The sequence below is a fragment of the Rhodnius prolixus genome, unplaced genomic scaffold (assembly GCF_049639745.1).
Source record: "Rhodnius prolixus isolate KJV_2025 unplaced genomic scaffold, Rpr scaffold_6, whole genome shotgun sequence".
NCBI lineage: Eukaryota > Metazoa > Arthropoda > Insecta > Hemiptera > Reduviidae > Rhodnius > Rhodnius prolixus.
The window spans coordinates 36,598,996-36,624,091 of NW_027411634.1; the positions used below are offsets into that span (position 1 = coordinate 36,598,996).

Here is a 25,096-nt window from a genome sequence, read left to right on the forward strand (position 1 = left end):
GAAAGGAAACCAGGGATGACCAACCACTCATGTTGTGCAATGTATCTCTTCCTCGCCCCACACACAACCCGGAATCCCAAATTAAGAAATTTTTTAAAGACTCATAGGAAGGTGTACAACTTCTTCCTGGGCGGCTACTCTCTTAATCCAATGCAAGGAGGACATATATATATCCAACTTTAACAATAGGCAAAATAAGCAGGCTTCCTAGGGGAACTTCACAAAGCCTTCTAAAGCCTGCGGTACTCCGAAAGATGCCTCGGAAGCTACGTTTTCGATAAAGTAATCACAAATCCAACCATCCTTCGACACAGATCGCAGATGTCACCTTGGATATGGCTGAACTAGAGCTTGCCTGAAGGATCTGTAAGTCCATATTGTTTCTCTCTTCAACTATCTTCATATCGTAAGTGATGGGGAAGACAAACTGTTTTGACTTTGCTGTGTGGGAACAAGATACTTGAAGAAGTGGCTAATTCACTTACTTCCGCCAGATAGTTTGATCAGCTGCGATGATTTAATGTTTCCGCATTCAATGTTTTTTTTTAAATTAAACACTCCTTTAATTCACTTTTCTAAAATTCTATTTCTTGTCTTATAGCGTAATACAAAATGCAAAAGGCGGAAGTTGCAAATTTGACCACAAGATTGGACTACACGATAAAAAACAAAATCACACGAGACCTGATATTAAGTTAGTAGGTGTAATGCTTATCGCCACTTTTTAACTAACTCCATGGGGTTTTTTCCCCACAAAAATAAACCAGCGAACTTTATGGAAAGGAATTAGGCTCTTTTTCCCGGTTTCTTCCCTTATACCTTGGCCAAGTATATTGTCCTTTCACGGAAGGCCAATAACCCTCCCTCATATGATTTCCAAACAAAAAGAGGGCCCCCATTTCCCGTGTTCCCTTTATAGTCCAGATGTTTGGGCAAACTATAATGGCCAATAGTTCATTAACCACTCAATTTTAGCACAGTTATTGAAGTAAATAGAAATAGTTAAAATAAAAACGATATCCAATAATTTTGAACAACCATTTGTTTCAATTTTAGCCAATGTTCAAAAGAAATCCTTTAGTTCTATCTGATATGAACATTAGAAAATTGACCAATCCGGGCATAACCTATTTTTTAACCAGGAATTTTCGCCACACTTCAAATTATTAATACAACCAACAGGAATCGCTTTTTTTTTAATCAAAAAATTCATTGTAAAATCATTTAGGGGACTAGTCTGGACGATAAGGCCTGTAGCTCTTAGATCTCTTCCTCGGAGTTTCTTATAACTCCACTGCCCAGGGATAAAAAGAGTAGTCTGTAACGACAGAACAACTCCAGGCGCCAATGTACTCAAAAATTTTGACGCTCCTTAAATTGAAAAACAAAAATACGATTAAATTTATAAAAAAAAACGAAACTTTTTTGAAAAAAATGAATTTGGAGTGAACACTCGCAGGAGTTCCGCTCATCTTAGAGTTTCCGTAATTACGTTTTCTCGAAACAAAAGCTAGTTCACTTCAATATTATGCTTGAAACAATTTAAAACGATCAAAAAGAAGAAAATGAGTGGTACTTCCGGTCAGCCAATCATTTAGCGCTTTTACTTGTGAGCATTGCGTTACTAAGTTTAAAGAAAATCGTACGAAAACTCAAAAAAGTTAAATAAAAATCTCTAAAAACTGAAAAAATCTATTGTTGGATATTGTTAAGTGCGGGCAAACATTGGGTGCAAGTAACTTAAGACGTAACCTTTCAGCCAAATTAGACCTCCTTGAAACTTATCTTTGTACCAAAATAGATAAATTTATATTTTGCAAACAATAAATTTGAAGGTCCTATTTCCTGTACACATCAAGAAAGGAAGTAAGTTTTTTTTTTCTTTTCCTTAGGTCACTAAAATGGCCACCAATTTTACGAAATGTGATATCTTACAATGAATTACGATAAATAAACAGGACGCTTACAGTATGTGAACTTCCTGTTGTTAAGGGAAACTTAAGATAGATGGCGTAAAAGAAAGAAAGAAAGAAAATATTTCTCAATTCTGGTTCACACGCCTACTTGTCTCAACAAATATAAAAAAAATCCTTACTGGGCAACAAGAATTGGCGGGAAAAGATTGGGACGTCGCCCTGTGGTCAAGGCGGGAAAAGAGGCAGGCAGTTCCTCTCCTCTCTACTCCTACTTTGTCCTACTCCTTCCTACTTAAGGGCCTCTGCCTCCCTTGTAACTGCCCTAATTCTTGGAAGCAGGCAAAAGGGCTTTGCTATTATCGGCTTTTGGGTTATGTTAGGAAAATAAAACTATATACAGGCAGAGGCCACTCCTTTTCCAGTTACTGTCTTAGAACTTATTATTTAAGTCTTCAAAAGGAACAAGTGTGTTATTTAAAACAAATTGAGTAAGAAAACATCTTTCATTCGAAATTTGAGCACCATATTTATCACTTCTTTATAATAAATAAGTCTTAGTACCGTTAATTAATGACTAAATACAAAAACGGAAGCCTAGTAACCAGTGTAAGATCAAATACATGTACAAAGAGAGCATCCATAATTCGGAGATTTCTTTGGAGGCTCTAGAAATTTGACCAAGTAAAGAGCTTTGTGTACTTGGGTTCGTTCAGTCTTGACACATCCTTGAAGATCAAAAAGCAAATTCTGTTCACAAATAAAAGCTACTTCGGCCTCTCTAAACACTTAAAAGAACAATCTTATTTCTAGAAGCACTAAGTCCGTGCTTTTTAAAACCCTAATAAGGCCAGTTTTAACATATAGGCACGGGAGACGTGGACTCTCGCCAAATAAGGATGAAGAAGATTTTGTTGATATTCGTGGAATATTTGGAGCAGTTCGTGAGAACGACGTCCTGGAGAAGGAGATCTCACCAGGAGAGCTAGGTTATTTATACAGAGAACCAGAGGTACTGAGAACATTGAGACAGGCTAGGCTAGGGCGTCTATCATACCTCTAAGGGTTGAAAGCGAATGTTTACGCGGAAAGAGACGAGTGAGCGATAGCCAAAACTGAAATGGTCTGAGAGAGAATTAAGGATGCAGCTTTTATTTTGGGAAACTGGAACGCAGGAACACAAATTAGAGAAATCTGATTCAAAAACTTTTGAAGGGGGAAACCAAGGCTCACAAGTGAGGGCTGGGGGTCACTGATGACAATGATGTGAGATCCATCAACCCTAGAAGTGCCCCTTATCGATTTTTCCTATTGAATGATATTTCTGGTTCGAGTTCTAGTGATCGCTTAGTTACAATCGAATTACAATAAGTTACAGCTATCTGCAGTTTTTCGTTTTTGTGTTATTTTTATAAACATGGAGCAATGTCTCTAAAAACACCTTTTCTCCGATTCAGAGGACTTCAGAATGGATATTTTCGGAAAAAATGATCCAATAATTCCACAAGAGAATATTGATTTTGCAGTGGCTTTCTTCAATCCTTCGTTATACGAGTATAACAGAAAGAGTACGATATAACATTGAAGTCTCGGCACTACTGAGAAGCTAATTTGGAATGGTATTTCAGATAACGGGATTAGCCCAAGTTTTGGCCACAAAGGAGATTCTCAGGTTGGTGTGAATGGTGAGATTAGATACGTAAAAGAAAGCATTGACTATGGTGCGCAGAATTTTGAATTTCGAGGATTGAATGCGATATATGTTTGTCTGATTGGCAGTCTCGTGTAGTTAGAATTCGTACGACCACTTTGAAAGCTAGCAGCAAAAAGTACAATTATCTTTTGATATACAATTTAAGTTTAGATGCGTTTGTTTAACAGTCTTTTTCTACATTTTCATTCTGTTTAAGTCGAGTGTATGATTCTCCTTGTTGATCGTCAGTCTATACGCAGTCCTAGGTCTTGGACTTGAGTAAATTGTTAGAGGAATATGGCTTAAATATGCTTGGTTTTTAACTCTTATATTAAGGAGAATTGAATAAGTTTTCGCATTGAAAAGTAAAACCGATAACTTCCTGGACGTCTGGAAGGACTCTAATGTTCTAATGTTTTAAAACACATATTCTAATAATTTCCGGATTAATTTAGTCTACCTTATTAACTAACCCAAACTTATGAGCGTTGACGTTATTTCCGAAGTTATTTCTCTATTTTTACTCGTAGACCAGGGTGGGTTCGCCTATCCGAAGGAAGCTTTGAAAAAATAAACAAAATAACAAGAACAGAGAAGATTAATTATTTCAACTACACTACGATCTGTGTAGTATATAGTCCATCAAAAACCAGAAAATTTTCTTTTACTATCTGACGACAAAATATATTGCTAAAAATCATTGGAATGATTTACTTTCCAGCAACCGTGTCCATAATAAAACTGACTTTACGAACCATAAAAGTAACCCAACAGTTTGTTTACACTGCCAATAAAGTCCCTATAACCCTGTTGAACCATAAAGCATAGTTCAAAGCTTTAAAAGGGTCTAAATCCTAAAATTGGTTTCCATTTAAATGGGGTGGCGAGGGTGTAGGAAATACCAGTTTAAATACCCACTTGTTGCAAAAGGGAAATTCCGTTATTTTTAAAGGGCCAAAAACTTCCTTTTTGTTATGAAAAGTTTAAATGGAAAAAAAAAGGGAAATGACCTGCTAAAAGATGGTCATATTTTTAAAGGGACTGACAAAGAGAAATCAGCTGATCGTACCGACCAAATCTTCAGAGGTAAAAAGGGAAAAAAGGCGGGCACATTCTTGGTTATTTAAGATGGCAGCAGGTACACAGAACTTTCCCGCCTAAAAATATAAAGTCGATTTCTAACTTTACTACATTTATCAAGGTTTTCTTAAGATTTCAATTTTTTGTTTTTACAAAAATGTTAAGTTCGCTTCAATATACAAGAATTATAGACTCACTGAGAGATAGGCTTACCATAATTACGAAGAGCCAAACCGGGACGCAGAGGAGGAAGAGGCTCATTTTCATTTTGCTTTTCGCTTAATTTGTGTTTTTCATATTTGAAATGCAATCAAAATTATTAAGAACTGAAAACATATTAATAAATGTGCGCGGGTGAACGATCGGCCGGGGTGTCGGTGTTGTTCAAGTTTGACCGGGACGCCGGGACAGGGATCTCAAACCGGAACGTATGGTAAGCCTACTGAGAGATAGAGATAAGCTTGATGTGATGTCAAAGAACCCAAACTTAAATAAAATAAAAATAAAAAACCTTCATATTAGCTATTATATTTTAGAATTAAGTTTGAGCAGGCTCTTAAATATCTTATAAATGGAAAATTATAGGTATCCCAAAATCTGTTTACAAAACTTAAGGTCTTCAATAGTTCAATAGCTCAAACTCAAAATACAATTGGCTTCTTCAATTAAAAGAATTATTAAATAAAATTGATTTTGCTCAGATAATTTTTGTTGAGGATTGGGTTCATTTAAAAACTATCATACCCCAAATTTTAGACAGATACCAGAACTATTTAACTGCAATAGACCTAAATTATTTATTCAATTCCACTTTTAGCCCATATTATCGTTTAATATTTAATTCTAACCTGACAATTCAATTTTATCTAGCTCTCAACCTGCCTCCTGCACCAGATTAATAGCTCTTACTCCGCACTTCTAGCAAGTATATTATTAAATACACTGACAAAGATACTGTTCATAATATTAATCTTCAGATTCAATCAATGTAAACTTTGTCAATTAAATGAAATCGAAATCTTGAATCATATTTTTCTCAAATGCCCCATGTATGTATCAACCAATGAGTGAATATTATAACTTCAACAACGAGGAGAAGTGGGACAAGTTGCTTAACCCTAAAACTGTATCGGCTCTAAAATTCATTTGTACATATGTGAGTAACGTACTCAAACTCAAATTAAGAGCTTTAATACTTAAAATTATTAAAATTAAACTTGGAATTAAATTGATCTTTATATTTTCTCTTCTCAGCTAACAAAATTTATCTAGGTTCGTCTAGGAGTGTGAGGCAAAATTTAAAATAAATGATTTAACGGAAACTCACTTCCGGTCAAGCGGAATATTCAGCAACATGATCAATTTTGTCAAACAAAAACAAGGTTATGATACAGTTAAACTACATTTTACTGCAACACTAGTCAAGTTTTAAAAAATAAGGCCAAAATTTTTGGAGTGCCCACTAACCAACCCTTATTTTAAGGCATGTCGTCGTCCTAGATCTAAACCCCCCCTTAATAGAATTTTTCCCTTCAAAAATTGTTCAAAATTTAAAGGAGAGAATTTCCAAAATGTGAAAATGAGAAAAAAAAACGAATAAATGCCTGAGAGAGAATAAGATTAGGAGAATGTCAAATCAGCTGTTGATTTAGAAGTAAAAACCCAATTATTATATTTTGTCAAACTATTGAGTAGAATGGTAACTTAGTAACACAAAGGAAAGCTTAGTAAGTAGCTTATATTAGGGTTTTTCCTTTACGAAAATAGAACAGAAATAACTGTTCTTAGAGGAAACGATGTGTGACTATTAAGTATATTGGTGTTTAAATAACTGTTACAGACCATTAGCGCTAATATTATTGGTTAATGAAAAGTGTTAGAGCAGGAAGAGACTGGTGAATTCCGTCAACGCTTTGTCTAGAGAGTATGTGACGGTAGACCACAGGAAAATGAGGACCAGCCAAGCAGACCATGACGTATGAATTTTATGTCGCCAGATCGGCACCGTGCATGGAGGGTGGTGACCAATTACTTGTAATTACATCAGATAAGGATTTTGACACGAAATGCTGCATCTATGTCCGAAACTATTATTTTATTGGGTCGTCAGAAAGCCGAGTACCGGCGTAGGAAAACGAACTGAATTTCCTTGGAAATTTTCAATCACTTATGTACAGAATATTTTTATGAAAGACAAACAATTGAATATTCATTGCTATTTACACTATAAAAAGTATGAGAGGACCTCTGTCCTGGCTAATACGAAGGGTTCAAACAGTGTAGAACGATGGACAACTCGTGGTTGCCTCAAAAAATATATATTTTTTGAGGCAACCTCAATCTCAACAAACTCAAATGTTTTACTCAATTTAATTCCGTCATAAGGATGAGATTATTCTGTTTCTCATTGCTACGTTACTTTGCGGTCCGGTTTTACAATGTTTTCAAAAATGTAACAAAATTCGCACCAACTGAAAGGTGCTAAGACCGCTTCCGGAAAGTTATATTCAGATAGTGATATCATGAATACTGAAAAAATTAAACAAGTAATAAACTAAGCGTTTAAAATAGTTGAGATTCGAGTTCGCTAAGGCTGGAAACATAGTGGAGCGGCGGGCAAAGCGGCGATGATAGCGAAGAGCAAAGCGGCAAAAACAAAAACTAGAAATAGATAGAGTTGGTCTATCTTCCCTTTGCTCGCCACTATGCGCGGTCCCATATGTTTACTTGTGTTTGATTTCGCCGCTTTGCTCTTCGCTATCATCGCCGCTTTGCCCGCCGCTCCACTATGTTTCCAGCCTAACTGAACATCCATAATAAATTGCAACAGTTGTCTAATTAGGCCACAAGAGGAAATTAATTAACTGCTTTTAGACAGTTCTTTTTTTTAATGACTAAATTTCAGCTTACAATTTCAGACGCACATAACCATAAATGTTAAAAAAAAAATCACTGAAGGGATCCAGGTTGTTTTTTACCCGCTTACAGAATATCCCCAATCCTGCAATAATTGAAAAAAAATTAATTAACAAACGATCTACACCTAATCTTCCTTTAAGGAAGATTAAGGCAGGACGTTAGTTCTTGCTTCCGTGGGATAATTTCACATTTCATTTATGGGATAATAAACTGAGGTTTTTTTTGGCGGGGAAACCTCAAATTTTGTTCCAATAAAAAAAAAAAAAAATAGAATATTGGGCATCAACAAAAATTGTATTTAAAAATTATAACTATTTAAATAAATAAAATAATATGTTATACAATTATAATAATTCTTTAAATAATATGACGTTTTACAAAACTAGATATGAAAAGTTATAGAAAGAGGACGACCTTGCTCAAGGGCAAAAGATATGTTATAAGGAGAACAAGTGAGAAGGGTTATATTATATATCTAACTAAGAAGGGTCCTGTAGAAGGGCCGCAACCCCTCTGTAGGGTTTCAGAGAATTTCTAGTGCCATCTAGTCTAGACAAGTCTAGTAAAAAGTAGAAGGGATATATATATAATTTACAGAAAAGGGCTACAAAGTGGACCCACTGATACTAACAGTCAGCTAGTGCGTGAGAAAAGGAAAAACTAAGAATTTCGCCTAAAATATCACCTCCAAAGATAAAAAGTTATGTTTGGGCTCATAAACTTTTTTTCTCAAATGTAATTACAGCGCATTAAATCCTAAAATCTTTAAAAATCAATATTATAATAGATCAAAATTATTTAAATATTATTAAAAGCGCAGTAATTATTTATTTATAATATACAGTGGAGTCTCGGTTATCCGTCATGACCGGGACCGGACACGTGACGGATAGTCGAATAGACGGATAATGGAAAACAACCGGAAAATTTCCAGATTCTTTAGTTTAACTTGTATAAAACTTTGTATTAACTGGTATACATATTTTATACGTTTATACGCTTAAGCCTTACAGGTCAGCTATCTTTCATTATTCAATTCATTCTATTGGGTATTAAAATTAATGAATACAATGTCTGCGACATCTAATCGGGTTTTGTGGGCGGTTTTGTTTGTGGTTGATCTTTTTAGGGAAAAAAAACCCACAAACTGTCGAATGATGGACCACGAGTATGTACCTAAAAGACAAAAGGAAAAAATCTCAAAAGAAAATATTCACACTCTGCGTTGAACGGGTTTCTTTTTAAAATAATTTTTGGGTTTTTTTTTAAATTTGTAAATACTAAAGGACAGCGACGGTTAATTGGTATAGACCAGGGATCGGCAACCTATTTTAAGTACAGAGCCATTTCTCCTTAAATAATTTTAATAAATCTTACCAAGAGCCGCAAGGATGATAGTGTGAACAACTCTGAAGATCTTAAATGTTTTATATATTTATTTTCACATATTGCAAAGTAAATAATTACTAAATCTGTATTTGAATGAAAATGGCGGCAGTCCTGTATATCACGTACTGTATTTTAATATAATTCTATTCAATGTCAAACCTATCACATTTAAAATTCTTTTTGAGAAAAATATCTTTACTTTAATAAATGAAATTTTCATTTGTTTCAATAAAATTGAAATATACAATTTATTTTGGACAGGCTGAAGAGCCATAAAATTTGGATAAAAGAGCCGCATGCGACTCGCGGGCCGCGGGTTGCCGACCCCTGGTATAGACGGATAAAAGGGTGACGGATAACCGAGACTCCACTGTATATGCAAGAGTATATACACAAAAAATTTTAAATCTATATACTTGAAAATAACCTTCCAGAGTACACTTAATTCACCCTCAGCTGACTAGAATATCAAAGACCTTCTTGCATAATTAAAATATTTACCAAGACCATCTAGATATTCACTTATTGTAACGAACATTATATACAGAATAGTTGAATGTAAATGCATTGCTTAAGGGCCCAGTTTCTATGATTAAATATATAGCATAATCATTGCTAACTAGAAATTAAATTATGGATTTTTAATCCATCTATAATACTAGGCTGTAAGTTGCCTCCTAACGAGGATGAAGAGTTCAGGTGAAGAACTAGGATGCCCCCCCCCAAAAAAAAATTGATCCCCCAAATATTTGAGACTGCGCAAAAGGTGTTTTGTAATGGTAAGAATAAAATAAATTCGATGGAGAAAATTTAAAGTATTTTTGTGGTAAACACTCGGTACGATTTTTGCCTCAGTGCAATTTACGTCATGAAATTTTTATTGAAAACTATTTTGTGCGAACAAAAAATCGCTAAAAATCCCTAAATTTTTACAATAAATTGTTTCCCCCCCCCCGCTAAAATAATTGTGTTCAAATTTGAAATTTTATTTAACTTCCTGTTAATATTAGATAAGTGGTGAAGCCCCTTATTATACTTAGATACTGTAAGGAGAAGCTTAAGAAATCATCCCCCTACAAGAACTATCTTAAGAAGCATTTTCCGGCTAATATCTCTTACAATTATAAGTTATAAATACGCTGTGATAAAGAAAATCGTTGAAGCCATTTATTGAAAAAATTCCTATCGAATGAAAAATCGACACAGTATAGTGATCATTTCCGGTGGGCAGTTTTAGTTTAAAAGCTTATTATGAGGTTTCACCAGTGACACTTATACGAAATATTCAAATTTGAACTATTGTATATGCAATATTTTCCGTTATTTAGTTAGCTGCTTACGCGCATATAAATTTCTAAAAATCATTTCAACGGAATCAACAGACTGCTATTTCCGTTGAAAACTACACGATCATAATTACATTCTTCTAATTAGTAGAAGAGTGAAAAAAAAAAAAAAAAAAAAAATTGGCAACAGATTCCATTAGAAAACAGTGGATTAAAAAGAAGTCGACTTCAAAATGGACGGAGGACTTAAAAACCATGTTGTAACGGAACATGACTTTGTAACGTTCATACATTCAAGCAACTAAACAATTGTTACCTTTAGTGTAAAAATGCCTTTCAAAAACTATTGCGTCATATCATGAAAATATAATATGTAAGACGGCAAAAAAAAAAATATAAGGGAAAAAGTACATGGTGTATGTGTAAGGATATAAATAAATAAGTGATAAAAAGAAACGCTAAATAGTGACAAGTGTATATACACATAGATCGGGTGAACTATTGAATGAATTTGGCAGAGGGGCAGGTGGGAGAGTATGGTAGTAAGTGGTAATAGAACGCCTAGTACAGGTGAAGTAGAAGGAACGTTGAACGTAAAGGCGGTAATGAATGAATGTTCAGCAGTAACAAGGACCTAGAAACTCAGGAGTAGGGATATCTGTCCTTGTACTCCTTTTTTTTTTTTTACTTGAGCAACCCTACTTGAACCCTTTCATCCCTTTAGCTGAGCACAAAGAACTCACGCACACACATACGATATATCTACGGAATAACCAGTTTGTAAGTTCTCCTGCTTTACTTAAAACTCCCTTAGTAGGGATTTTTGTTTTTTTGTTTTCTAATTTTTTGTACTATATTCAACAAGGGATTATTGGCCCTAGAAGATGAAATTAAAAATATATTGTCATGGAAGTTAAGGAAAAATTTAGCAGTTAATTAATATAAAAAAGTAGGGAGGAAAGCATGTTCCTTTTGGAGGATGGAGTTCCTAAATTTATCCTTATAAGAACGTAATTATACAACAGGCATTTGATTAAATTTTTAAACTTGAAACCCAAAAATGGTGTAAGGAAGGGAATCAAATTTCCTCCTACTAAATACTCAGCACTAAGTTTTTTAGATTCCCGGATATGGTAATCTCAAAGACTGACGAGTGACAAACCTTTTTGTTTTTGAAAAAAAAATTTTCATGGGATCACAAAATATATTTTTGCGGTGAAAACACAGAAATTGAAATCATGTAAAGACTTTCCCTTAGCACTGAAAGGAAGAGGAAAGGTAAAATCAATATTCCCGTTGGACATTCTCACATATTTCCTGTGTTACTGAATTATGATAACAAATAATTTACCTCCCACTTAGAGAAGTAATAAAGCTTATCTATTTGGAAACTAAGTGTAATGAAAAATCAAGGGGCTCGGCAATCTGCTTTAATAAATACTTCAGAACTTAAGTAATGACACCGATGACGGCGTAGAGGAAGCAGCGATAGTCCCGAACCCTTCCAGAGCCTGTACCCCGGAGAGGGTTACCAACCAAACCACCCTTTGTTATCCCTCCACAAGTCTTCACTTCTTATTTCATACATATATACGCGTTTTTTTCTTCTACTTCTACTTCTTTCACCTCTCGTTACTTCTCTCTCTAACTGTCTAAAATCACCTCTCTCCCTCTCTCAATCTTTCTCTTAACAGAATACATTTTCTTTCTCTATCTGGTTTAGGTTAACGGAAATCTCTCCCCGTACTGGCTGCAGAAAGAGGAAGAGAGACAGAAAGTGATATTGTGTGAGTGAGAGAGAGAGATCTTGTAGAAAAAGAGGAGCGTGCATTATTCAACAATCTGTTCACTTCTCGTGCCCACAATAAATTTGGGGAAACCAACCCTTCTCATTGAAAGAAGTTATTTTGGAGGTCGTCTATCGGGAGAATATCGCAGGTGTGAGAGTACTGCTATCCAGCGATTATAATATAATCGATTAAAAAAAAAGAAAATAATCGAGTTTGTTATTTACTTTCTCTTACGCCTGCGGAGCGAGTCGAATTTTAGTAAAAATCGAATTCAGATATCGAATTTTCACCGAAAATTCATGAATAAGTAAGATAACGTAAAAAATGTGCACATACACATGGTATTTCTCTTAGAGCGCCATAAAGGAGATTTCCTTAGAGCAATTTAATAAATAAAAAAATATCGATTAGCATGTATGAAGTCGAAAATTGTAGAATAAAAAAATCGTTTGTATGTTTTTTTAGTAATCATAGAAATCCTCATCTCGAAATAAGATTACAATACTTCCTATAACGACAGGAAGGACAAAAGGACAATTTTATATTTTTTCTTCTAACAATCAGCCATAAATATGAATTCTTTGCTAGAAGAATATACACTCTCTTCATTTTATCCTATCATAGTTGAAACAGCTGATGGGGATCTATGTTAAAGGACACTTACCTAGTTAGAAGATGGAACAAAAATGTACGACCGGTCTAACAACTCTTTACTGCGAGTCTGCAGTAACGGTAATCTCTTTGTTTTCATGATTGAAAACTTGATTGTTCTTACCGAACTATTGTCAACAAGAAATCCCTCTACAATTGTACGTATGATAAAGTTTGAGGACTTGTCCGTTTCCGTTTACCTTCTCTTATTACTAGTAAGAGGAAGTACTACGAGCTTAATAAATCGAAACTTAGTCGGAAATGCATGTTTTGAAGTCATTTAAAACTATTTGTCCGGCACCCAACGAAAGGGAAGTCTTGGCAACAGAAGTTCTCTCTCTCTTGACTACATTAACTGCGATTAAACTAAATTCAAATATCTCATGTGAACATTTTCACATTAAAATCAGCATTAATTAATGCTATTTAATTTATTTGAATTTAAATATAAAGCGCAAACTTGTGCAATGGAATACGAATGTCTCTACAAGATGCATATCCGGTCTATTTTCGTATATGGTTAAGAAACGTTAGTCATAATCAATATATTTTTGGCATAAATATTGTAGGAAGTATGTCAACTTCAATACCAAAAAAATTAAAACAAAGGAAACAAAATCGGATGTTACGAGCACTCTGGGAAATGATTTTTTTTTTTAGCTAATGATGTCCGAAGGTCGCTAATCTAATAACTACAGGAAACTGTAATATTCAACATAACCTCCCAAAGCTGTTAAAAATGAAACAGCTGATAATATAACATGCACATATTGCACGCACATTAATATAATTCAAAGATCATTTGCCTAACACTACGAGCTTATTTAATACTATACGCATTTCAAAGATTACGAATATGAATGAGGGAAACGTGTGTGTGTGTGTGTAAGAAGAGAGAGAAAGAGAGACAGTGAACAACCTGGTTATTTATTATAATACCATAAACGTAATGGGTTACTGCACCTGAGCCGTTGCCCTGTACACAGTTTCCGCCGGAAGTTGTAAGAACGTGGAGGAAGAAGGTGTAGTATGTAGAAAGGAAATAAAAAAAAGAGAGCACGTGCTGTTCGTTTGTAGCTACTACCACTATAATTCGTCCACTCTCATTGTCTAATCTTATACTGTTCTCCTTGTCTAGTACAAATGTGGATTTTAAACTTGACAGCCACCTGGAAGTACCATATGATCTGGATCAGCTTCTCACACTAAGAAGAAGAACAACATAAACATTATCTGGGTCAAGCTGAATTGGTCTAGCGAGAGTGTTACGTCACCATTCAATAAAACTTATACGAGTATTTAGGTGTTAATTCATCGTACCTTTTTAAGTGACTGAAAATGCTCTATGAATTCTTGATATTACGGCAATTAAAGCAGGAAAACATGGGATAACTAAAAAAAAAAATACCTCCTGCAAGATCCTAAAAAAAAAGTTCTTTTTCATGTTGTATGTCCAGGCCTCCGTACAAGGAAAGAAAAGAGTTTCAGTACAATTGGCAAGAGAACGGAAAGAAAAGAATTTCAGTACAAGTGGCAAGAGAACTGCGCAATCCAAGTTTAGGATTTTAAAGAAAAAAGAGACTGTGAAAGAAATAGTTGGGGAACTTCAAAAGAATGGAAGATTCGGAGGCTGTGTGGGTCCCCGGAAAGACTAAAAATAAAGAAGTCACCGAGATTCAAGTGAATAAAACAATATTTAAGATGCTTAGGAATAAGATGGTGGACAAAAGTTGCAGTGACATTCCTCACATGGTCTTACTCATTTATCAACTTAATTTAGGATCGCGCCGATCAGTTTCAAAATTTACTGATTTCCCTTTTACAACAAGTATATTCTTAACGAACTTAGAGGCATGTGCTACCCCAAGGAATAGTTGGAATCGTGTGCGAAATTGACATTGAAGAATAAGAAACAAAGGGGGATTTCCTATGTCTGGGCCCTTTTGTGTACCTGAACCAATTAAGGTTCTTTGGATACGTTGAACTTTGTAAACACATTGCACTGTTTTTTTTCTGAAGAATGCCTGGAAGTAGAGTTTCCAAAAAGTTTCTGAAAGATGAGGAGGGAGCCTTAACAGTGGGAGATCTCGTAAAAGATGGTTCTGGTGTGGAGAAAGTTAAGCAGATATAGGTGGTGGCTAGCTGAAGTTGGTGGATGTAAGAGCCCTAGAAAGTGCAGAAGAATGAAGTATTCACTTGATTTTCAGTTGTGGGTTTTGATTGCCAACTTACGAAATATAAAATTTAAGCTTCCTGCAATTTTTGTATTTATTACTTTGTATTAAGTTTTTCCGGTTGAGAAACTTTCGGGAGCAAATCACCAACGGATCCCAACAGTACAGCTAAGCGCTTAGAGAACATTAAAGTTGTTGAGGTATTTTGTTCATATTTTTACAGGATTTTAAAAACGAGTAACTTCCGGTGTTGACTCAAGTTTAGCAAATTTGATTACATCCAGTCCACTTTCTCTTACCTAAAGTGAGAAGGTGTAGAAATAAATACATCATCAGAGACTTAAAGTAGAACTGAAGGCATATCACCCCAATTTTCTGTACTTGCTTTTTAATTATTTATATAAATGGGTGGAGGGGGGTTAGAGTATTAAAAGTCCCTATCTAACAGTTGGTAGTTGAATGCTAAGTAAACGTTACGGACAGTAACTTAGCGGACAGGATGGGCGCGTGGACTGGATACGGGCCGATGAACATGGTAACGTACGAACCCAAGACAGAACCTTCCCCGTCATTTGGCCAACATTATAAACCTAGTTAATGTAACCGCCGTCCCTTAACTTCTAACTATATTATTAACATTATTCTCAATAACGTTTACTAGAATAAATTATAAATTGATATGAAAATTTTGATCCAAAAAGACAAGGCTTAGTAAAACGTTATCGTTAACGTACGTCTAGATAATGGAATCTGGAGTGGAAACTCACACGTCTTTTACTTACTGCGATTAAAACATAACTAATTATCGACAAATTTTCTACAAAGAATTTTACTAAGACTTATCCTAAGCAGTCTTATCTAAATATTCAGGAGGGGCAAGCTAGGTAAGCAAATGCTTCTTAGTTATAATATAGTGCCCACCTCTAGGCCGGACAGCGCAACCATCACATTAAAGTTGCTTTAAATTAAATCTACATCCTTCAAATCAATCAATCTGAATGGCAAGACACTCACTCCATCAGGCTCTAAAAGATGAAGAGATTTTGCACAGAATCATTGTGCTTATTAATAAACTTAAATCTTTATTTCCGCTATTAAAATGTTAATTGTGCCAATAATGGGACCACAGGGGAAAGGATAGTCTAAGCATAATGGATACCCATGCGGAGTTCGCTCGGGTCTTCGACTCCATCAGTATGACTCGAGTAAACTTCAATAATAAGAACAATATCAGTGCAATGTCCACATACTTCCCAACTTTCCAGATAGAAATTCTATTCTTATCCCAAACATAAATAATAGAATATCTGGATATTGGACTGGAGAAGGCACCCAGGGAGGGGTCACACGAAAAACTATTGACTACTTCATTCGATTCATAACAAATATCGTTCCGGGAAAGAGTGGTTTTTCAAAAAAAAGGAAGCAACATAAGATCATTATCTTAAGTTATTTGATTTAGAAAACTGAACTTCACATTTGAAGTTCAGGTTTCTAAATCAAACAACTTGACATTTTCCTCCACGAAGACCCCTAAAAAAAGATTGTGTGTTTTACAAATAAATTTTGCCTGCCTTTTTATGTGGCGCCTATCTGGCTGTGTAAAATCTGGACTCATCATTAAGCATCAAATGTGTAAAAAAAAGTCAGAATTTTTTAGTTTTCAGAAGTTTTATTCCTTTAAAACCACCAACGTTTAAAGTTAACTATGTTCAAAAATAATTCATTATAAGGTTGCAAAAAATTGAACATCTGAATGTTCATATTTTTCTTAAATATAAATGAAATTAATTATTATGAAAGGGACCAAACCTGGGTAAAATTCAAAAAAGGACAATGTAATAAAACAAGCGATTAACTTTTAAATAAAAAAATAGTAAACAAACATATATAAACAACGTAAACAAAAACAAGTTTGGTCACTAAAGTCAGTGTGCCCAATGTTAATAATATAATGTTAATAAAAACAAACTAATGAATAAGCGAAAGATAAGATGAAAACCTTTTACTAATCTTATTTCTTTTAAAATAATAAAATAGTTCAATAAACGGAAGTTTAATATACTAAACTAAATGATACAGGTGACAAACACACTGCACCTGTGTATATTAAAGGAAGATGCAAACAGGTAAACTAGTGGGAAGATGATAATGATATTTAAGCATCATGATTTATCTTAAACACAAACAAGTCAATTAGTTAGGAATTATACTAATTCCAAGTGTGGCGGGGGAGAGGCTGCTATAAAGGAGGATACAGGTGCCAAGTGACAAAAATTGGGAGCATATATTGGAGGGCTATAAAAAATTAATTGAGGTGAGAAAACTACTCACACGAATTTCTCTTATTACACTTCTCACGGGATCCAATCAATTTTATTGTTTCAAAGTTTAATTCTGTTTCTACTGAGTTTAGATTTAAATGTACGCTAAGTACCAAGCTCCATTAAAATCAATGTTATCCAGGACAACAAATAAAATTGGTAATACGGTACTCTCGATTAGAAAAATCTAATCGAGTTTCTAGGGTCTTGTTTTTAACCACAATGTTAACCATTTTAGAAAAAATTTTCTCCTAACTCAGGGGACCTCAACATGTGTACTTGCAGTGACAGACAGGTGGATATCCAAAGGTTTTCACAACAGCGATTCCTTACTCTTAAAATACAGCAATATCCCATTTCCGTTTAACCGATATAAATAACATTTATAAAATAAATTTACAGTACAAGAAAAGATTAAAATCTCATCCGTACCATCTTGAAATGACTATTACCAGAAAGATGAGACCAATAAATGTCCTTAAAGGCTTCAGAAAGGTTAAAAAAAAAACCATCGGAAGCATGTTTAAGAAAATCGCACAAAAAAATGAAAAAGAAAAATCATATCAATTAAGTAGAACTTCTGGCTATCGGATTTTTAAAAAATGGAATTCTAATAATCCATTAAAAAATTATTTATTATTATACAGATGGATATATTAGGTGTTTAGTGCAACGTTTGTAGCTAACTTACCAAAACAAAATCAATTTTAAAAACCATTCAGCTGGCAGTGGAAGTTTACTTGGAAAATTAATGCGATGTCATAAATTTCGAAAATTTTGTGTTGATAATTTTGCTAAAACAGAAAGTAAAACTTTTTTTTTTGTATGGCCAAGAAAATTAAGTCGGTTTTTCTTAATAGTCTTAACTGTCAATGACTTTACTTACAATAAGGGAAGCCGAATAAGTTTGACTTGCCCCGCACAGCGAGAGGTCTGCCTATCCATTCCCTATTGAGATATACGCATTAAATTTAATCACCTATCCATTCTATCAAACCAGGAAAGGGGAAAAAATAAATTTACAGTAAAAAAAGAAATATTACTAAAATATAAAGCACTAAGCCATTAGGTCAACAACGGACGGAACATTTCTATTTCGGTTTTTATGCTTTACAAAAGAAATTCACCTGCCTGTTTTTCATACACCTGCATCGCTTTTTCTGCATTCTTAATTTTTGTCATCGTTAATAGATCGATAATAAAAGATATCATTTATCATGGAAAGAAATGCAAAACAAAGTTTATTTTTAGAGAACAAAATTTGTTGCTTGTAAGTAGAGAAAGAGTATTGCACAATAACAGAATAATGTCGGGCTCTAATTTCAACTGGGTAATATAAGTGATTTGTTAAATAAAAAACTTGCCTACGGATCGCCATTGAAAACATGTCGCTAAAACAAAGAATGTTACAATAACAGCAATGACGTCATCTAATAAAACACAATTCATTGAGCGCCCTTCCAATGGATGTTCCAACGAACAGCTTGCAATATTTTGACTAAGTTATTATCAGATCAGCTGTTTTTCAATGTCACTAGTCGAAAGAAAGGTTAAAGTTGTTTACTAACCGGTACTATTCGAGCGCGTAGTTTTGTACTTTGGTACAAATTGTCAACTACTTATCCTCAATTAGTCTACCATTAAACAGATATCCTTAACAAAAACTAACAGTTAAGTATAAGGGTTGATTAAAACGACAAAAGGTTTATACAAATCAGCAAGTACCCAAACATTTCATTCATATTCCAGTACGTAATTTCAGCTATAAAAAGCATGTGTCTGACATTTTATTACAATATGGGGGGAGCTTCTATCTCTTTATTGAAGTTTTCATGTGTTATATCTTATCTTTTGAAATGTAGTAGTTGTTGGAGTGTGACCTTTAGATTTTTTAAAACTCAGGAAAAGAAAATCGTAGAAAATTTCAAATTTGATAGTTCAGGTGACCCCATATAGGACACCCGGCGAAGTTTTCTCCTCTCCACTTATAACTTCTTCTTCTGAAAGATATCCAGAAAATCAGTTGATAATTTTTTTTTTTTTTTCAAGAGTCTTACAACTATATAGGTTTGTTCAAAATAGGTACAACGGAAGAACCACTTAACTGAATAAATTTTCACTTTTTTTGGAAAAACCGCTTCTTGGATTTTCTTCAAACTTGGTATAATTACTGCTCACAAATAGTTCTACAACTTTTGTTAGAAACATTATTCTGTAATAATTCCATTAAAGGCACTATTGGGTGAGAGGGGATGGTGGGGCAGTCCAGTAGAATGTCAGTTCGCTGCTCTTTACTGAACAATTCTTAATTCATAACATACATACTTTAAATATGAAAATGGGCAGCATAAGGGTCTCTGTGACATCTAATCAATTCTAAACAAAATTAATGAAACAGTAAAATTACTTGAAATGATAATAATTGTAATAAATGTAATGTTCGTTAAGATTGATTTTGATTTGGATGCAGGGAATTGAGCTTCCGTCTTACTCAAGGATGCTCAAAATGGATATTACCAGTGAAATCTTAAAATGGGCAAATCTTCCCGATTACTTTCTTTTTATTAGCAGTAAGAGAAGGTGAACAAAATTCTAGATGAACAAGGTGTACGAAGAAGACAGCCTGGAGGTAAAGACGAGTTGGCTGGTTCTCTAAGCACAAGGTGTAGCGCACATAATACAGACTCACAAACACACACACACATCAAACAGGACATATGATAACAGCAGCATAAACACACCGTTATGCTAAATAAGAGGAGTATGCATTGTCATTGTAAATTGTAGTCTGTATTGTATGTATGCATACTATAAGATTTGGCTTGTATGTATGCACTTTTAGTTACTTGCTCTTTAGTTACCCATAAGATGTAAGAAGGGAGAGCACTCCTGCCACTAACTGCAACCTTCTACTTCTCCCTTTCTCTTCTGTAGTTACTTCCATCTTATTACTTGTTATCCACCTATCTGTGTTTGGCATGTGCCCTTTCTAACGGTCCTTACAGCACGTGCGATCTTCTTCCACATACACCCCTTTTTATCCCTCAATCTCTCTCTTTCTATACATATAGTCTCCTTTTTTTCCTTTTAAATTTCTTTTTACATTACACTTCTTAATAGTGAGGGGTTGTGTGAATAACTAAGAGAGGGGAGAGAGAGGGAGAGAGAAAGGAGAGAAGAACATGTGCGAGAGAGACTCTTGGAAAAAAAAAATTTATCAACTGATTTTCTGGATATCTTTCAGAAGAAGAAGTTATAAGGGGAGAAGAGAAAACTTCGCCGGGTGTCCATAGACACCTGGTCGAACGGTTAGCTGCTGCCAATGTTATTTAATTTTTCAGTTGTCCCCTTAAATTCGAATTAAACAAAAACATAAAAAATAATTTGGACGATGTCTCTTACTTTAATTCTCAAAAAGTTTTAGATCCACGCGCATAAAATGTAAATACGATGTTTACAAAAAAATCTCTCTTAAAGAGTTTAGAAAAAATTTCAGAAAAAAGAAAAACTAGAATCTTCTTCAAAGTCGGTACATTAGCAACATATTTAACACTTTTTAAAAATACAGTTTAGGATTTGGGATTAGAATCAATTTTATCTGAACATGGACTGAAAGAAACTTCAATAATTTAAGATTTGCTGATTTTTTTTTTTGTTTGCTTCTTCAGAGTTAGAATTAGTGCGAATGCTAGAAAATCTAAGAAGAGAGAAGAGAGAGACTGGCTGGTTAATGAATTGCAGAAATAAATAAAGTTTTAACAATTAAAAATTGAATGAATTGAACTGTATTTATAATAAAAAAGTTGATCTGGTTCACTTATTCTTTTTTAAAAACAGGTCTTGGAGTCGCACGGAAAGCGATGAAACGCAGAATGCTTACCATTAAAAGGAAAGATGAAATTAAAAACTCAGTTATTAAGGGTAAAAAAAAAAGAAACTAACAAATGTTGTACTAAAAGCGAAAACGCTAAAATGGAACTGACCAGGTGATATGTGGCTCACGGAAAATAGATGGACTAAGTTGGTGGAAAGGAGGCAGTACACTAGATGGAGCGACAAACTTAAGCTTAAGGGAAGGGATTAGCTATGAGGTTAGCATACTGGACTCCCACGCGGAGGTCCCGGGTTCGAATCCAGCAGCTGACCCTTAGATTTTCTCTTCCTAGGAGCTTCTCACAGCTCACTGTCCGGTGATGGACAGTGTTGTCTGTAACGAGAGAACACTGTCCGGAGGCCGGCAGTGCACTGGAAAAAGCTCCGGGCGCTAATGACCTCAGCTGTTGATGCGCCAAAAAAAAAAAAAAAAAAAAAAAAAAAAAAAAAAAAAAAAAAAAAAAAAAAAAAAAAAACTTAAGCTGCAGACAAGAGAGGCAAAAGATAAAGAAAATTGGAAGAGACCTCTGAGCCTAATTCCACCAGAAGAAAAAATTAATTTTATGTTTCTTATTTGTCAGTAATACTGATATTATCATAGCTTAATTAATAATGTAGCAGTCTCTCTCTTACTGCCTTTTTTGTAGAATAAAGATTATTTATTTTATTTTCAAATTCAAGACCATATACTGTATTAAACTGGCACTTTAGAGAGCAGCGAAACCATCCGCTACTCTCAGAAGGGGTCTGGGTCAAAATGACCTAAAAATGATGTTATAAATAAAAGTTACAAACAATGTAGAGTGAGTATAGAACGAAATGTGAGTATAACTCAAAAAATCTACCCAGAAAATGGTTAGTGGTACTAAAATAATAAACCAAAGAAGCAGCAATTGGTCTGAGGTGGCACAGTAATTACAGTTTGTAAGACTTAAATAGAAGCAGACACCGACTAAGTTGGTTAAGGGCCCAATTTATTTCAATCTGCAAAGGTAAACTTCAAACTCTTCGCACAAAATTGTCTTATTCCTTAAAATCCTGACTTTTAAAAAATTTAAAATTCATTAAATAACATTAAAATAAAATTTCAAAAGTAGCGATACACTCACAAATGCTTTATTCTCAATTTCCTGCAGCCATCTTCTGTGAAGTAAATTAGTAGTCACTAACTTTCATTCAAACGCGACATTTTAAGTTACTTTAGATATATTAACATATAAAATAATAAATAAAAATAATATTAAATGAACAATAAAAGCAATCGATGAATTCACATTTCTCAAAAAAATAAATTAATTAATTAAAATAAAATTCATTTCATCTAAAAATTCAATTTGAACTTCCGCCATTTTGATAAAACTAAGCCATTGGTAGATATATCAGCTGAACCAGAGTTGTCTTCTCAATTTGAAAATCATTACTTTTTTTAAAAAAAGTAATTTTTTAAAATAAGGATAACTCAAATATATTTGTACAAATTATTTGACAGATGTCTTTTAATATTTAAAGCTAGATGCCCACATATGTACATATGTTTAGGCGATAAAATTTGAGAAGGTTATACAACTTGAAGATAAAAAGGTTATAACATTTTAATCAAATCAAATACGCATTAATGAAATATTTATCTTATAATAAGACCTGAAAACGCTAATAAAAAAAATATATAAATTTTTTACTACACACTTACCCTCTTGAAAATCTAGATTTTTTAATGCTGCAACATTTTCTTTATTCTTGAAACTTGTTCCTTGAAGTCCTAATGCTAAACTAGTGATTGGTGATACTCCGTTGATTAGAGTCTTTTTATTACTGTTTGATTTCAATATCTTCTCATTTTTCGTCATCAAATCCATTCTATAAATTAGGTGCAAATTTATTGTTAATTCCATTAACTCTATTAACTCTTACTACACAATTTTACTATAAATTGTTAAGTATTTAAACAATGTCCACATTAATAATTCCCATAGTTGCAAAAAATTATAAGTAATAAAGTAACTGTAGTAATGTTCCAAACAAAGAAAGAATTTACAAACAAATAAAAACTATAATTTTATATGGTCTTGTTTTTCAAAAAACCTCTATAAAATGTATTAAGGGAAAAAAATATAAAATCTACGAAGTATAAATAAAAGTTATCTATTTTGCAAGCTGCACTTATAATTTATTGTAAAGTTCAAAGTTTTTTCTCTGCTTGATGGTGAAACTTTTAATTTAACTTCTTACCGTAAACGGTTTTCCCAGACTAAACAAAAAATTAAATGTGGCAAAAAAAAATGTAAGATCAGAATGCTGGAAAATTCGAGAATTTGATCGTATGTGTCACACATTTTTTCGTTGTTTACTACAATAAGAAAAATAAGTATTATTTCGAGACAGATTCGATGATTGGTAGTTGTCTAATTTAGAGAAACAATTCAGAGTAGTATGAAACGAAACATTTCGTTTTGTACGGACAGAATAGAAAATTTGTCATCTTGCAGGTTATTGCAGAAAAAAAAAATAATAAAAGTATTCAAAATCGCATTTGTGATGAAAATCAAAACTTAAAATATGGCATCCCATTTGTGCTATTATTTTCTATAACGCTTAATTACGGCAGAATCCAATTTTATTTATTTATTATTTATTTTGTTTATACTATAATTATTTAAGAATCATCTCTTAATTATAATTTTTTATCTTGATGTTAATAATTAAAAATTATTTCAGAAATATATGTGAGTATATAAGTATAATACAAAGCTATTATCATCCGACCAATCTATACATTCTATTATCCCAAAAATTCATTTTACAATACAAGTAATGTTCTGGAAAATAATCTTAAACAAATAATATAAAGAAGTTAAAATATACATTTACCTGCTCAAAATCTGATCACTTTAGAAATGATGATCCAGATCAACCTTATTTTCTGAAACTGTTCTTCAACAGTTTGCTTAATTTATTAGTAAATAATAGCAGAAATTACGGATACCATTTTTAATACTTGATCATAAAAGAAGACTTATTCCAATAAGCTTACAATATTATTAAAAGAAAGAAGTGACTGCTTCTTCTTTGTAATAGCATATAGTTGGTTTTTCATGTATTAAACTTTTCTGAACTAATGACACTTCCAGATTCTGATCGTCCAAGACTTTTTATTCTATTTGCTCGGAAAATAGAAATCCAATAAAGGAGAGCATTAAAAAAGAAAAACTTGAAAAATCTGAACATGATGTTTTTGTAATATCCCTAATCTCTGAGAAAACATTTTACACCAATTGATTAAAATCTGTAGGCTAACTGATAATATGGTAAAATAAAATGATTTCAAATACGCTTTGTATTGTTAAACAAGGTTTGTGTTTTATTTTACTTTTTTAAATTTAATATAAGAATGAACTTACCTGATTTATGAGATAAAAGAACTTAACAATAACTAACAAAATAATTTGTTACACAAGCACATTTAAACTGCACACTGCCAAGGGCTAGGCGCGCTACAACTAAACTGACGTAATGGTGTGCTTGAGCCCGCCTAATTTTAAATACAATAGATTTGTATGATATGAATAGGTCAAATCAAACAGCAATACAATTTAAAGTCAACATTTTTGTTTAATGTTTAAATGTTTGTTTGTAAGACTTCATCAAATTAACAGATAAAAATTATGTTAAAAGTACAATCTTCTTAAGAAATAATAACATGTTTATTAATATGACCAGTGATCTTGCGACAAATTTTTTTTCGTTTAACTGTAGGGACTTTTAGAAATTTATTTATTAATTTGTACTAAATTAAAATACTAAATATTCCCTTAAGAGGTTTATTATGCCCCACCAATGCTATTCACTAGTTCTAGGTCATTTTCATATATAAATACAATATATTCCTGGCTAAGAAATAGAATGTTAGAAATAAAAAATAAGGAAATTCCTGGAAAAATTCCTATGCTTTCCTGTTTTTTCCTTTTTACTGAATCGTTTTAACTAAAACTAGCCGACCTAATATG

General features: G+C 33.4%; 1 protein-coding gene across 2 annotated transcripts in view; it reads right to left on the minus strand.

Annotated features, from left to right (window-relative positions):
• LOC141460860 (M-phase inducer phosphatase-like) overlaps positions 1 to 24,631 on the minus strand; it is a 107,449-nt gene extending 82,818 nt beyond the window's left edge. The window contains exons 1-2 of one of the 2 annotated variants that reach the window (XM_074141272.1): positions 24,491 to 24,631; positions 22,783 to 22,949 (exon numbers count right to left, since the gene is read on the minus strand). In XM_074141272.1, coding sequence (XP_073997373.1) covers positions 22,783 to 22,948 — 166 coding nt within the window. In that variant the 5' untranslated portion in view covers position 22,949; positions 24,491 to 24,631. Of the gene's footprint in view, positions 1 to 22,201; positions 22,363 to 22,782; positions 22,950 to 24,490 lie in introns of those variants that run through there. The other variant, XM_074141275.1, reaches the window with a different exon arrangement.
• Between the last annotated feature and the right edge of the window lie 465 nt (positions 24,632 to 25,096).